Raw genomic sequence first — 13,917 nt, 5'->3', positions numbered from 1 at the left:
CATCTGGCGGAAGGCTTGCTTCCAGGGAAGAGGAATTATAGTAGGCGCTTAGGTAGAATGCGCCACCCTGCGGTCGGTTGCGGTATTTCGTGTTGCAGAGCAGTCTGATAGGAGTTCTACCGAAGCATGAATGTAGATTTACTGCAGGGATTTCCTCCAGGTCTTCTTCAGTGTTCGGGGATTTGGCGTGAATTTTGAACAGCTGATAAATTATGCCAAGTCAATGTCTTTTTCAGTTAAAATAATTTTATGTCATTTATCCCATAAAATGTAGTGGATCATTCTTGAAAATGAGAAACTCATCTTAATCAAGTCTAAGATGTTTTGTTGGTTTAGCAGGTTTAATTTGCTTTCCCAACCTAAATATAATACAGTTCTATCATAATTACAATAATTTGCTTTAATTTTTTAATTCTATAAAATGAACAATGCCATTTGTTAACTAAATGAGTTAACATGAACTTAAAAAAACGTTTATTTTCAACATATACTAATACAATATTAAAATCAAAAGTTGTCTGTTAACATTATTTAATGGACCTAAGCTGTCATAAACAATAAACAATTTTTATGTTTTATATATATATATATATATATATATATATATTCGCTTATTGTTAATTTTAGGGTGGGAAACTTTTAATTAAAAACAATGAGGACATTCAGCATTAAAAAAAAAATAGCCAGACTCCAAACTATTTTTATATTGCATTAAGATTTTATGAATAAGGGATATTCTCATTCTTTTATTTCTATTATATTCTGGCATACTATTTTTTTTCCTTTACAATACCTGTCATTATTTAAATAATATTTATAACATTTCAACCATGTAAATGGTCATTGAAGATGACTAATGGAACATTTCTGTTGTTGCAAGGCCATCACTTTGTATAGCACATACGGTTTTCATATTACTAAATATTATTACTATTTATAATTAGAGCCCGACCGATATATCGGCCGGCCGATATTATCGGCCGATATAAGCTAATTGCATTTAAATCGGCATCGGCATTTATAACGACCGATGAAACATGAGAAACAGAAGTCGCGTCCGAAATCGCATACTTCCATACTATATAGTAGGCGAAAAACAGTATGCGAAGCCAGTAGAATGTCCGAATTCTTAGTATTCGAAAAACAGTAGGTGAAATGTACCCGGATGGCCTACTACTTCCGCCCGAATTCCGTAGTATGCATAGGATGGGCACTACTCTATCCCATGAGGCCACGGGAGAGGACTCGTCATACTCATATTCGAAAATAACGGAAAATCGTGACGCCGCTGTTTTGAAGTGTAAGTACCTTATGGATAAACGCTGTTCATTGTGGTTAAAGTGTAACGTTACTTGTTTAACATAATCCAAGTAAACGACTGACTTGTTAAAGTTTTACACATTGTAAACTGATGAGACTATTTTGTAAATTGAGTTTAAAAACATGTTTAATAATCATTATCGATCAGAGGCTGTGCCTCAGCTTGTTAATGCTGCTTTCTACAGACGGCTCGTTAAGTAATTTAATGAGATAAAGTTAATTTACATTTTACTAGTGTTGATAAAAATTGTTGGATACCTTAACTTAACTTAATAGGTGCCTCAGTTTGATCATAAATCATCAGTAATGTGTAAATCCTGTTCTGATGTTACAGAGACTGATCAAACCCTACTCACTGGAAAGCATAATTCAGTAAGTATATAAATTAAATTTAATCTTAACTACACACACTCTTTACATGTATTTATGTTAGGATCATCAATGATTTATGCTGTTTTTTTTATTATAATATGAATTTCCAGGTATTTCCAGTTGCTATTTTGTCAGTTGCAAAGTGCTTAATAGCAAATAACTTTTGTAGCAGTTGTGTGCACACTGATTTTGCAACAGTTTCCAGTTTTTTAAACAAGCAACATCTTAACATCTGAAGAATGTTGTCTTGAGAATGGGTGCCACACTTTAGAGAAATACCCATACACCAAGTCACATTTAACATTATTCTCTCTATTTATTTATTTTTCATTTCTACATGGATAAGAGCACAAAGCTTCAGACAAAACCACATTAACATTTTCATAAAGTAGTATAATAGAGCTTAAAGCAACACCAAAAGGGAATTTCTTAAGACGTTTCTATAATAATGTCAGGAAAATAAACTTCAGCAGCTTCAGTTCAGTAACTGTATGTGTACAAGATGAGGACTTTAAATTTGGGTATCAAAAATGAGTGAAAAACAGTGGAAATCTAAAATTTACCCCAGGGATACAGTAATACATTTGTAAAATTAAACTTGTAAATATGTTGGTATGATATGTTATGTGATATGTTGCTAGATTTTCAAATAACTGTAATATTAATTCCCAGTTATGAGTGTAATATATTTATGTCTATATATAAATACACACACGTTTAAATTTAACTATTTACATATGTATTTATACATATTTATGTGATTTTATAGTATATATATATATATATATATATATATATATATATATATATATATATATATATATATATGTATATTTCTTAAATAACTAATATATGAATATCTCGATTTGACAGTCTTAAAATTACCTTCATAACTTACAGAAGCTTAAACAATAGCACTATGAGAACGTGAACTGATTTGCAGAGTCTTAACCTGTTCAACTGTCCTACAGGTAATCCTGCTCTTGAAGAGCTGCACACAGTCGTCTGGTGTGACACAGCTGTGCTCAGATTGTCCCACACATGCTCTCCTGTGCTGGCTTCTGTGTATTGAGGTTCCAGTGTATCATCGTCATGATCCTCTACAATTTGTGGATCCGCAATGTCCTCATTCAGAAGACGGAGGTTGTGGAGCACTACACAGCATGCAACAACATCTGGCACAAAGACAGGACTCACTTCCAGGGCCTTGAAGAAGAAGAAGATGGAGCACAGCTTGTCTCCATCATCCTGAAGGCTCTCTCAACAATGTTCTGTGCACGAGCATCATTGGTGTTGAATCAAAGCTGTGCAGGATTCTGTTCAGGCTCTCTGTATGGAGTGATGAGGCAGATGAACACTCAAACAAGGACACACACACCATCTCCCAGGATGTGTTTTCCTGCAGGTGGATACAGGCCTCCAGTGTAAATAGGGCTGTTCTTCAGCAACCTGGCATTATACACAGACCCGGGACACTCAACAAACATATCAAGGTACTTCCCCTGGTGGTGACCTGCAACTGAACAGAATGAAACCGCTTCCTGTTGAAATAACATTGGGCTTCACTTGCTGGAGGTTCAATTTGTATGTGACAGCCATCTATTGTGCCAGCTACCAGAAGAAAAGCTGCTTCCACTGCCTGTGATCTGTGGTGGAGAAGGCAATCAGCCTCTTCAAAATCCCCATGAGTGACCTGCTCATTCTGTGCACAATGTTATGCAGCTCTTGGATGTCAAAGGCCATTGACAGCAGCCTGTATGATGCTGTTCGCAGTCTGTAAATATGTAGTTTTATGTGTATATTGTCTATAATGCATATATTATGTATGTATTTATGTATATATTGTGATGTGTGTATATATGTGTGTGTGTGTTTCTGTGTATATTTCTATAATGTATTTATGTGTATATATGTGTGTGTGTGTGTGTGTATTTGTCTAAGCATTCTTTCAAGTTTATTAATTAATTTATGTTCCTTTTGTTTCTTTTGTGTAATTTTATTTGTATTTATTTATTACAATAAACTACTTTATATCCTTACATAAAATCAGGCTGTCATTCTGTTCACAGATGTAGCTGCTGTTATTCTGAGGTAGAAAATTAAAAGCTAAATTTATATTTATTTATATTTAAGGATTTACAAACTGTCAACGAAGGCATGATGTGAATTGTTAATTCAAACGACGTAAAAACGCAGACGAAAGCGGTAAGAATAACGAAAAACATCACCGATTTTATATCATGTTCGCTCAGTAGATTGGGCTCTTTAAATTTACGCGCTGTTGTGACGACATATGTCACGTGACAATGTCAACATGGCGGATGTAGTACGTCCGAATTCCATTCATACTACCCACATTCATACTATATAGAACGTACTTTTCTAACGGTCGAGTAGTACGTTTAAATTCAAATGTAGTACCCAGTACGCAGTATGCGATTTCGGACGCAGCTAGAGTCTCATGCTTCACTCATGTTATGAGTGTTGCATAGTGTGCCCACCAGAGGGAGCTCTATAGCTCCAGAGTTAACAACAGCGCCAGAAGTCCACTACAGAAGAAAGCGATCAGCCAAGCCACGGAGAAGTAACAAGCCAGACGGTGATTCTGTCGTTCGTCATGTGAAATGATTGTAGATTTAGTTCATACCCTGTATATAAAAACTGTGTGGTAGTTCTAGCTAACGGTCCTATCATTATCACTTCTAAATATTCTGTAACATCACTTACAGCCGCTAATGCATTGCTATATTAGATTAGCCACAAAGCTAATACCATGTTTATCAGTGGAAGAGCGCGAATGTTAATAGGAGGTCAAACTATAACGTTAGCGTTTAACTTATTCTTATTCTATTGCGGTGTGTTTCCCACATAATGACCGCGTAATGGGCCTTTCACACAGGACGCGGTATGCACGGCGCTTGCCGCTGGGTTCAGCGTTGCCCTTCAGATACAACGCGATTTGCGCTGCGCTATGGCGTAGGCGGAGTTTTAAAAACGTTTAAAAACTCTTTCATATTCTGTTGTTCCTCCTTTTCGGTCAGCAGCAAACATGTATCTGTCCCGTTGTAAGAAGCAAGCGATAGCGCTAGTCCTGCTGATGAGAATTAAGAGAGAAGCAAGGAAGAAGAGGCTACCCTCAGGTCCAGAGAACAATTTGGTGAATTCAGGCTGGTTACGTTACTGTAACGCTAATAGCTTCTTTTTTAGCAGGCCCCTTAAATGCTTACTATTAACTTGTTTGAAGGTGGTTCTTCTCAAAATTGACAGCGGTGTGTTCATGACACTAACGTTAACCATTCAACTTCGAATTGATTCCGTAATCTTCCGGTAATAGTAGGCAAGACGATGTTCTGTGAGAGCAAATATAGTGTAGTTACAGTAACTACAGTAGGTGCGTCAGAAATGATTAAACCAGAGGGGACATGTAAATAAATGTGAGCTGAACAAGCGTTTTTTTTTTTTTTTTTTTTTTTTACATATTGTTTCAAAGCAGCTTTACAGACATAACAGGAAAATGTTGAAATAATATTGTTAAATATAAGTAAGTAATACCTATTGCTTGACAAATAAAAATAATATATATATTTCTCATTTTTAACTATGTAGGAGATCCCAGTTTATTATTATTATAATTCTAATGATGACATGAGTAATGATACATGGTGATATTATTAATACACATGCTTATTCTTTCTCTGTCTCTTTTTCTGCCTACAGATGGCTGGAAAAGGTGAATGCTGTAGCAGCAAAGTGTGGGACTACTTCTGCAAATACTTTAACTTTAGTATTATAATTTATTTACAGTACACACACAGACTGTTAAAACCAGCTTCAACTGGAAGAAAGTAAAAGTGTTAAATGTTTAAAACCAGACTGTTTTTTGGTCATTAAAAAATATATACTTTTGATGTGCAATTGTTTAGTCATTGAGACTGTAATCTAAGGCTTTTTTTTTAACATAGTCCATTCTGGAAAATGGTTTATACAGCCCACATACATAGAACAGGCAGATATTTTGCTATTGAATGTTGTGTAAGTGCAGTTTATAGGAAATGGGTCTAATATCCAGATTATTTTTAAAATCAAAATATCGGCTTATAAATCGTCTCTTTTCGAGTTAATATCGGCATCGGCCCCCAAAAATCCATATCGGTCGGGCTCTATTTATAATATTTAGTAAAAAAGACAACTTACTAATAAAAAACACAACATACTTGCTAGAATATTATATAATATTTTAATAATGGTAATGATTAAACGTAGCAATTGCAAGTAATAAATAGCTGAATAAATACATCTTTTTTAAGCAGCATCATAAAGCAGTACAGTCTGGTACATCAGTGGTTCTGGATAGAGACAACATATTCATTTTGTGCGCTATAGTACACGGTGTAATAATCCAAAAATTGGGCCAATAAGCAAGGCTTGAAAAGTGAAATGTTGGACCAAAGTGTTCACACTGGACAACCAGTGCTGCAGATTGTGCTTAAAATGATATTCGTAGAGCGCTGAGATTGGTTTAGATAGCCAGATTAGAGATGACAGCCCTGGTGAACTCCTCGCTTGACGCATAGCCTCCCAGGTCCGAGGTGCGAACCTACACCAAAAAGAGCAATAAAATATTATACATTTTATGGTGCAGCTTAAAAAAAAAAACTAAATCTGTAACTAACCGTTTGTCCTCACACACACACTTCTTGAACATTCACCACATTTACAATATGATGTTTATTTTGTGAATGTTAAATGTGGATGAAGGTCTTCAAACAATGCAAGCAATCCACATACAACCAGTCACTACAAACTGACACTTTTCAATACTTTTGTTTTTACATATTTATTTTTTGGCATTAAAAAAATACAAATAAAATAAAAAAATCACATTTGAGAAAACATTGGTCAGTTCATCTAAAGCATGAATAAACCTTGAAATTATTTTAACCTGAAATGTGTGGTTTCCACCTTCCCAAACAAGGTAAGAGTTGAAATATTAACACTGAAGGTGCTGAGCTTAGAAAAATATAAAGACAACATGTCAGATCAGTACCGCCATGACTGAGGTAAGTTTACAAATGCCTGAGAGGCAGTGATATCATTTGCCTTTGATATCAATCTGTCATCATTTGCACTGCTGGTCATCAATGGCACGAAGCAGACTTCCTGCTCAGAACATTTGCAAATTTGGATCATCAGATCAATCCAATAATTGCCCATCTGACTTATGACAGCAGCAGATTTGATGAGTGAGGATTACATTAGTAACAATAAACGGGCAAAAACATCAAGTATCACTGCTGGCACTTAAGTCTCAATGTGCCCAATAGCTTTTGAAAACTGGCTGAGAATCAAATTCACAGAGGTCCTGGAATCACAAAGGCAATTTGACAAAGACCAGCCCCAAACAGAGATTATATGGAAGCAGGAATAAGAAGTCATGCAGAAACTAAAGTTAGCTATCCAACTAAAACTTACATTTTAACTTAAATCTGGAGTGAACAAAGTAGCTCAGTAAAGCAATATCGGACATATATTACCATTCAAAAGTTTGGGGTGACTTTTTCAAATAACTGAACTTTGCTCTTTTGAACTTTCTTTTCATCAAAGAATCACAGTTTCCACAACAAATAAGCAGCACAACAGTTTTTTTAACATTGATAATAATTGTTTCTTAAGCCCCAAATAAGCATATTAGAATGATTTCTAAAAGATCACAACTTGCCATCACAGAAATACATTTCTTTCAAAATAGAAAAGTTATTTTAACTGTAATAGTATTTCACAATTTTACTGTATTATTGATCAAATAAATACAGCCTTGGTGAGTATAATAATTTTTTTTTTTTTTTTTAATCTTACCGACCCCAAACGTTTAAACAGAAGTGTAAATCAGGTTAAAGATGCATACTGTGGAAAACAGAAATGAAAATAAATGTACATGGATGCATTAAAAGAAAGAAAAAAAAAAAAAAAAACAGAAATCAGTAACCAGTCAGAAAAAGGAGAGAAAAAGAAAGCAATAAATGGGAAACAAAATATAATATGACAGGGCTGCTTTAAAATAGTTTTTAAACATAGTCAGATTAGAAGTGGCATGTATGGGGTGATCAGGCATAGACATTGGCAAGGATCTTCAAACAGTCCGATGGCGCAGGTTGGCTACAACCGCACGGACAAAGTCACCAGTGGTGCTGTAACCCCCGAGGTCTCGCGTCCTCACCTGGGACAGACAGGCAAATACACACAGACAGTCAAGCACACCCAGAACGGGATGAGACGGCAGAGGAGGAAAGGTCTTCACACCACATCAGAATTCATGGGCAAGCACAAACTCGAAGCCTAGAGTCTGACTGCATGACAGAGTTTCCATTAGGAGCACATTTTCTAGAAATGCCAAAGCTGAAGTTAAACGTATACACTGAGGGACATCCGTGTCAGTAAACTGAATGTATGATAATAATGGATTCAAGACCCCACGAAATCAGATTTGGTATTTTGTGGCTTAAAAATACCACGTGCTTTCGACTGGCAATGGCAAACCATAAATGTCTTCAGTTGTGCTAATGTTTAAATGTTAGTTTTTTAGTAACAGTTTACAAAAAGGTTACATTAATTCATGAACTTACAAGCAATAAATACTTTTACAGCGTTTATTTCTCTTTGCTGTTAACAAAAATAATTGTTCTTTGCTTGTTCATGCATTAACTAATATCAATATGAATGAAGCATTTATGTAGCACTTCAATGTGTATTGCTGTACACACAAAGCACTTAACAATCATGAGGGGTCTCTCCTCAACCACCACCAGTGAGCAGCATCCACCTGGATGACGCATAAACGTCCATCAATACTAAACTTGGCATCTTGAACCCATAGAAAAACATTGAAACACACTTGCACGTACACTCGTGTTCTCTACATGGTATGTACAATGCATATAGTTCTATCAGCCACACAATACACATTTCCCTCCCATTCAGACATGATCACACAAACACACACAATCATCTCTTACCTTGCCCTGCTTGATGACTTTCTTGACAGCCTCAGACACCATGTTTGAATGATACTCAAGACTAAAAGAAGAAACCCACTTACATCAAAACAATTACCAAAACTGGTCAAAAGTTTAGAATAAGGGACACAGTTTTAAACATCTTTGAAAGAAGTCCTTTATGTTCACTTAGTTGCATTTATTTGATCAAAAATACAGTAATATTGTAAAATATTCTCACTTGAGGTGTCTCAACATGTTGGATGCAGTGAGAAGCATAGCAGTAGGGTTTGCGATATTCCTGCCGACAGCCTGAGCGAAGGGATGTCTGGCTCCCTGATTGTAAATACAAGTTGTCATACACACTGCAAAGCAGTTTATTCTTAGTCTGAAACTGTTACAGTGGATGTACAATGAATAAAGGAATGAAAAACAAGATTTAGTCACCAACCGTTTCAAATACAGCATATTCGGCACTGTAACTCTCGCCTGGAACTACACCAGCTCCGCCCACCAGCCCTGCTGCCAAGTTATCAATGATGTTGCCGTAGAGATTTGGCATCACTAGCACATCAAACTGATAAGGATTCTGGACCAGCTGTGGGCCACAGAAGAATATACCAATTATATATTTATATATACAGTACAGACCAAAAGTTTGGACACACCTTCTCATTCAAAGAGTTTTCTTTATTTTCATGACTATGAAAATTGTAGGGTCACACTGAAGGCATCAAAACTATGAATTAACATGTGGAATTATATATGGAATTATATAAAAAAAGTGTGAAACAACTGAAAATATGTCATATTGTAGGTTCTTCAAAGTAGCCACTTTTTGCTTTGATTACTGCTTTGCACACTCTTGGCATTCTCTTGATGAGCTTCAAGAGGTAGCCACCTGAAATGGTTTTCACTTCACAGGTGTGCCCTGTCAGGTTTAATAAGTGTGATTTCTTGCCTTATAAATGGGGTTGGGACCATCAGTTGTGTTTTGCAGAAGTCAAGTGGATACACAGCTGATAGTCCTACTGAATAGACTGTTAGAATTTGTATTATGGCAAGAAAAAAGCAGCTAAGTACAGGAAAACGAGTGGCCATCATTACTTTAAGAAACACAAAGAAACTAGCTCACATGCGGACCGCCCCAGGAAAGGAAGACCAAGAGTCACCTCTGCTGCGGAGGATAAGTTCATCCGAGTCACCAGCCTCAGAAATCGCAGGTTAACAGCAGCTCAGACTAGAGACCAGGTCAATGGCACATGGAGTTCTAGCAGCAGACACATCTCTAGAACAACTGTTAAGAGGAGACCGTGTGAATCAGGCCTTCATGGTAGAATATCTGCTGGGAAACCACTGCTAAAGAAAGGCAACAAGCAGAAGAGACTTGTTTGGGCTAAAGAACACAAGGAATGGACATTAGACCAGTGGAAATCTGTGCTTTGGTCTGATCAGTCCAAATTTGAGATCTTTGGTTCCAACCACTGTGTCTTAGTGTGACGCAGAAAAGGTGAACGGATGGACTCTACATGCCTGGTTCCCACCGTGAAGCATGGAGGAGGAGGTGTGATGGTGTGGGGGTGCTTTGCTGGTGACACTGTTGGGGATTTATTCAAAATTGAAGGCATACTGAACCAGCATGGCTACCACAGCATCTTGCAGCGGCATGCTATTCCATCCAGTTTGCGTTTAGTTGGACCATTTATTTTTCAACAGGACAATGACCCCAAACACACCTCCAGGCTGTGTAAGGGCTATTTGACCAAGAAGGAGAGTGATGGGGTGCTGCGCCAGATGACCTGGCCTCCACAGTCACCGGACCTGAACCCAATCAAAATGGTTTGGGGTGAGCTGGACCGCAGAGTGAAGGCAAAAGGGCCAACAAGTGCTAAGCATCTCTCGGGAACTCCTTCAAGACTGTTGGAAGACCATTTCAGGTGACTACCTCTTGAAGCTCATCAAGAGAATGCCAAGAGTGTGCAAAGCAGTAATCAAAGCAAAAGGTGGCTACTTTGAAGAACCTAGAATAACATTTTCAGTTGTTTCTCACTTTTTTTTGTTATGTATATAATTCCACATGTGTTAATTCATAGTTTTGATGCCTTCAGTGTGAATCTACAATTTTCATAGTCATGAAAATAAAGAAAACTCTTTGAATGAGAAGGTGTGTCCAAACTTTTGGTCTGTACTGTATATATACACACATCTAGGCCATTCTCATTGCTGGTCATTCATTATAAATAAAAGACAAGACACTATACCTGCATGCAGCAGTTATCAATGATGATGTTTTCATATTTAATCTTGGGGTAAAGTTCAGCCACTTCCGCACAGCTCTGCAGGAAGAGACCATCCGCGAGTTTCCTGCAAAGATGATCCGAGGTGAGCATGTCTATGTGTTTAGCTTTAAAACTGCATGGCAGAAAAATCCTGGCCCACTTACATAATGTTTGCTTTGTGGACAGCAGTCACTTTGCTGCGGCCTTTCTTGGTGGCATAGTCGAAAGCAAATTTTGCGATGCGGCGAGATTTCTCCCTGGTGATGATCTTCAGGCACTCAACCACTCCTGAAACACTCTACAAACACAGAGGTGCTCATAATGCAAATGTACACTAGTTGTTTTTAATACAATTTTCTTAATGCAATTTAAAAGTTGATCAAAAGGGTCCAATTTCAAATAAATGTTGTTCTTTCTATTCATCAAACATCCTGAAAAAATAGATCAGTTTCCGCAAAACTATTAAGCAGCTCAACTGTTTTTGACATTGACAATAATAAGAAATATTTCTTGAGCACCTAATCAGCTTATCAGATTGATTTCGGGAGGATCATGTGACACTGAAGACTGGTGTAATTTCCATCAAAGGAATAACTTTCATTTTCAAATATATTAAAATATATATATAAAAAAGTTATTTTGAATTGTAATAAAATTTCACAGTTGTACTGTTTTTATTGTGCTTTGATTAAATAAATGCAGCCTTGGTGAACATAAGATATGTCTTTTAAAAAAACTTTTGCCTGGTAATGTAGGGGACAATCTAAATGACATCAGATTTTTCAGTCTATGTTTACAGTGGTATAGAAAAGAATCATCCTCTTTAAAATAATCACATTTTGTTACTTTGTAGCCTGAAATGAAGACTATGCTATGTAAGCAACATGTAAGCTTTGCATGTGAATTAGACCTCGATTTAAATCACTGGCAATGTTCTCTTCCAGATCTGTTGGATCTTTCAGCCCAAAATGTGAATCTGATCAATTAGCTCAAAATAAAGTTTAATTCAAGAATTGACACTGGTTCTCGAGTTCAAATGTGTCTCAAATATCTGGTCAACAGCCCATGGGAGGGGAAGATTATCAAAACCGCAAAACATCTGTACCTCACACAGAAATAAATGATTTGAACACGACGAATACCTCATGCTCCAGAGAGCTGTATTCTCCCTCCGTCTGCTCCCGTATGATAACCAGATCCAGGTTATTGTGGCGGGTGCTATATCCAGGCAGGCTGTTCACATGAACCACATTGGCAAACAGGTCCAGCTTTCTCCTGCACATCAGAAAACAAGAAATAATCAATCAATCAAAAACTAGCAGTACCATGAGGAGTAAAAGGCAGCAATGGCAAAATGTTAAAGTAGTACCTCAGTCTCATCTCATATGATGCCAGTTCACCCTTGTACTCCATTGGAGTGTGAATCTTTCCTAAGCACAAAAAAATAAGTGAATCAACATTTCTTTTAAATGCCAAATTAGCTTTTGTCAGCACATCAGAATATAAATAAGCTTGCACTAATTGTAAATTGCCAGCCAAAATATTTCGACATGATCAGCCGTTAGAAATGTTACCCTTGATGGCGACTCTGTTGTTCTTCATAGAGGTCAACACCTCTTCCAGTTTCTCCTCGCTGGCCATGTTCTGCACCTCACTCAAATGAAACTCCTCAAACTCCACAGGAACATCAGCTGCCTAGAGGATGAGGCAAAAAAGGCATTAGGAACAAGTGAGAGGATTAGAGAGGGCCAAGTTGGAACACAGGATGAATGTGGGAAGATGTTTAACCCAATACACTAAAGCCTATTATATCATAATCAGTGTTAATGTTTACTTGTGTCTGAAAAAACTAAAATATGACTGAGAAAGTGCATCAGTACCTTGAAAACCTCTTTGACAGCGGTCATCAGCTCAGGTCCAACTCCATCTCCAGGGACCATGGTGACCTTAAAGGTGCTGTCGGCCCGCGCCGGGGGAGTCTCCGAAACATTCTGACTGGAGGTCAAACTCAGAGAACGAGCACACAACGGTTGCAACCGGGCACCACTCAGACCCTGAGGGGTCAAAAATGTCACAGGTCAAGTACTGTTACAGCGGGCATCACAGAGATGACCAACAAACTCTTATTTCTGGAGCGTCAATGACGCGTTTGACGCATTTAACACACATGACAGTTTAAGGACCATACAGTCATTGGAAATAAGTTTGTGTGAATCACCTGTATACCTTTGAAAATGCATTTCACATATGTATTATGTGGCCAGGCCAATTAATCAGGCTCTATTTTTTACATTTTAAGTTTACTAATAGAGAGAAAATTCACAAAATTATTGACAGCCCTGACAATAGATATCTATTTATTTTAAGTGAATTTTGAATAAGCGTTATGTAAAATAAGCATTCATTCAAACAATTTTGCATACATGTTATTATTCCCGTTCAGCCTATAATGTAATTAATTTTCTCTATTTCATTAAATGATTGTATAGTATACATAAAAGCTTCATGTCATTAAAACATAAAAATGGAGTCTAAATTAACATATTACCATATACCATCAATTTACAATAGTACTACCGCTGTGTAAACGGATGTAATGGAGTTTCAAGTAAATTGGTTTAAGTCTCCACATCCAGACAATTTCTAAGGGACCTCTCCTGTGAGCTGTCATCTGATATTTCATGTTTTTACTATGTATTAAATGTTGCACCCAATGTGTTCCAGTCCAGACTTCGTTTCCTAGTTATTTTTTGTATTTTCCGTGTGACACAGACAAACAAATGAGGCATATTTCATTGTGAACTGACAGCCCCGGTTTTCAAGACTCACCTTGGCCAATGTTACGAGCCTCCCTCTCAACGCGGCCGCCATCATGCATTAACGGGAGGAAAAACAGGAAAGGTCGCGGTGATCTTCCTTCTGAAGTAGGAATCGTGAGGAAAACGTTTCTCTAC

The 13,917-nt window shown here is 37.1% G+C and overlaps 1 protein-coding gene across 2 annotated transcripts; it reads right to left on the bottom strand.

Annotated features, from left to right (window-relative positions):
* Positions 1-5,914: 5,914 nt before the first annotated feature.
* On the bottom strand, positions 5,915-13,917 carry LOC132130193 (isocitrate dehydrogenase [NAD] subunit beta, mitochondrial-like). Of its 2 annotated transcripts, none has more exons than XM_059541882.1 (11): positions 13,793-13,917; positions 12,844-13,017; positions 12,538-12,658; positions 12,333-12,393; positions 12,106-12,238; positions 11,128-11,261; positions 10,946-11,048; positions 9,136-9,282; positions 8,926-9,020; positions 8,706-8,766; positions 5,915-6,289 (listed from the first exon to the last, which is right to left on the bottom strand). In XM_059541882.1, exons 1-11 carry the CDS (start codon positions 13,835-13,837, stop codon positions 6,212-6,214), a joined length of 1,152 nt encoding a protein of 383 aa, XP_059397865.1. In that variant the 5' UTR covers positions 13,838-13,917; the 3' UTR covers positions 5,915-6,211. The 2 variants fall into 2 exon arrangements, with proteins under 2 accessions (XP_059397865.1, XP_059397864.1); XM_059541881.1 differs by lacking the exon at positions 5,915-6,289 and adding an exon at positions 7,653-7,909.

The sequence above is a fragment of the Carassius carassius genome, chromosome 47, assembly GCF_963082965.1.
Source record: "Carassius carassius chromosome 47, fCarCar2.1, whole genome shotgun sequence".
In the NCBI taxonomy this organism is placed as follows: Eukaryota; Metazoa; Chordata; class Actinopteri; order Cypriniformes; family Cyprinidae; genus Carassius; species Carassius carassius.
This window is presented reverse-complemented; position numbering and strand designations above follow the sequence as displayed.

Coding starts and splice junctions, on each gene's coding strand:
- LOC132130193 (XM_059541881.1), bottom strand. CDS start 13,837: ATGATGGCGGCCGCGTTGAGAGGGAGGCTCGTAACATTGGCCAAG. Junction 12,239..12,332: donor TCATATGAGATGAGACTGAG/GTACTACTTTAA, acceptor TCTGATGTGCAG/GAGAAAGCTGGACCTGTTTG. Junction 8,767..8,925: donor AACATGTTGAGACACCTCAA/GTGAGAATATTT, acceptor TTCTTCTTTTAG/TCTTGAGTATCATTCAAACA.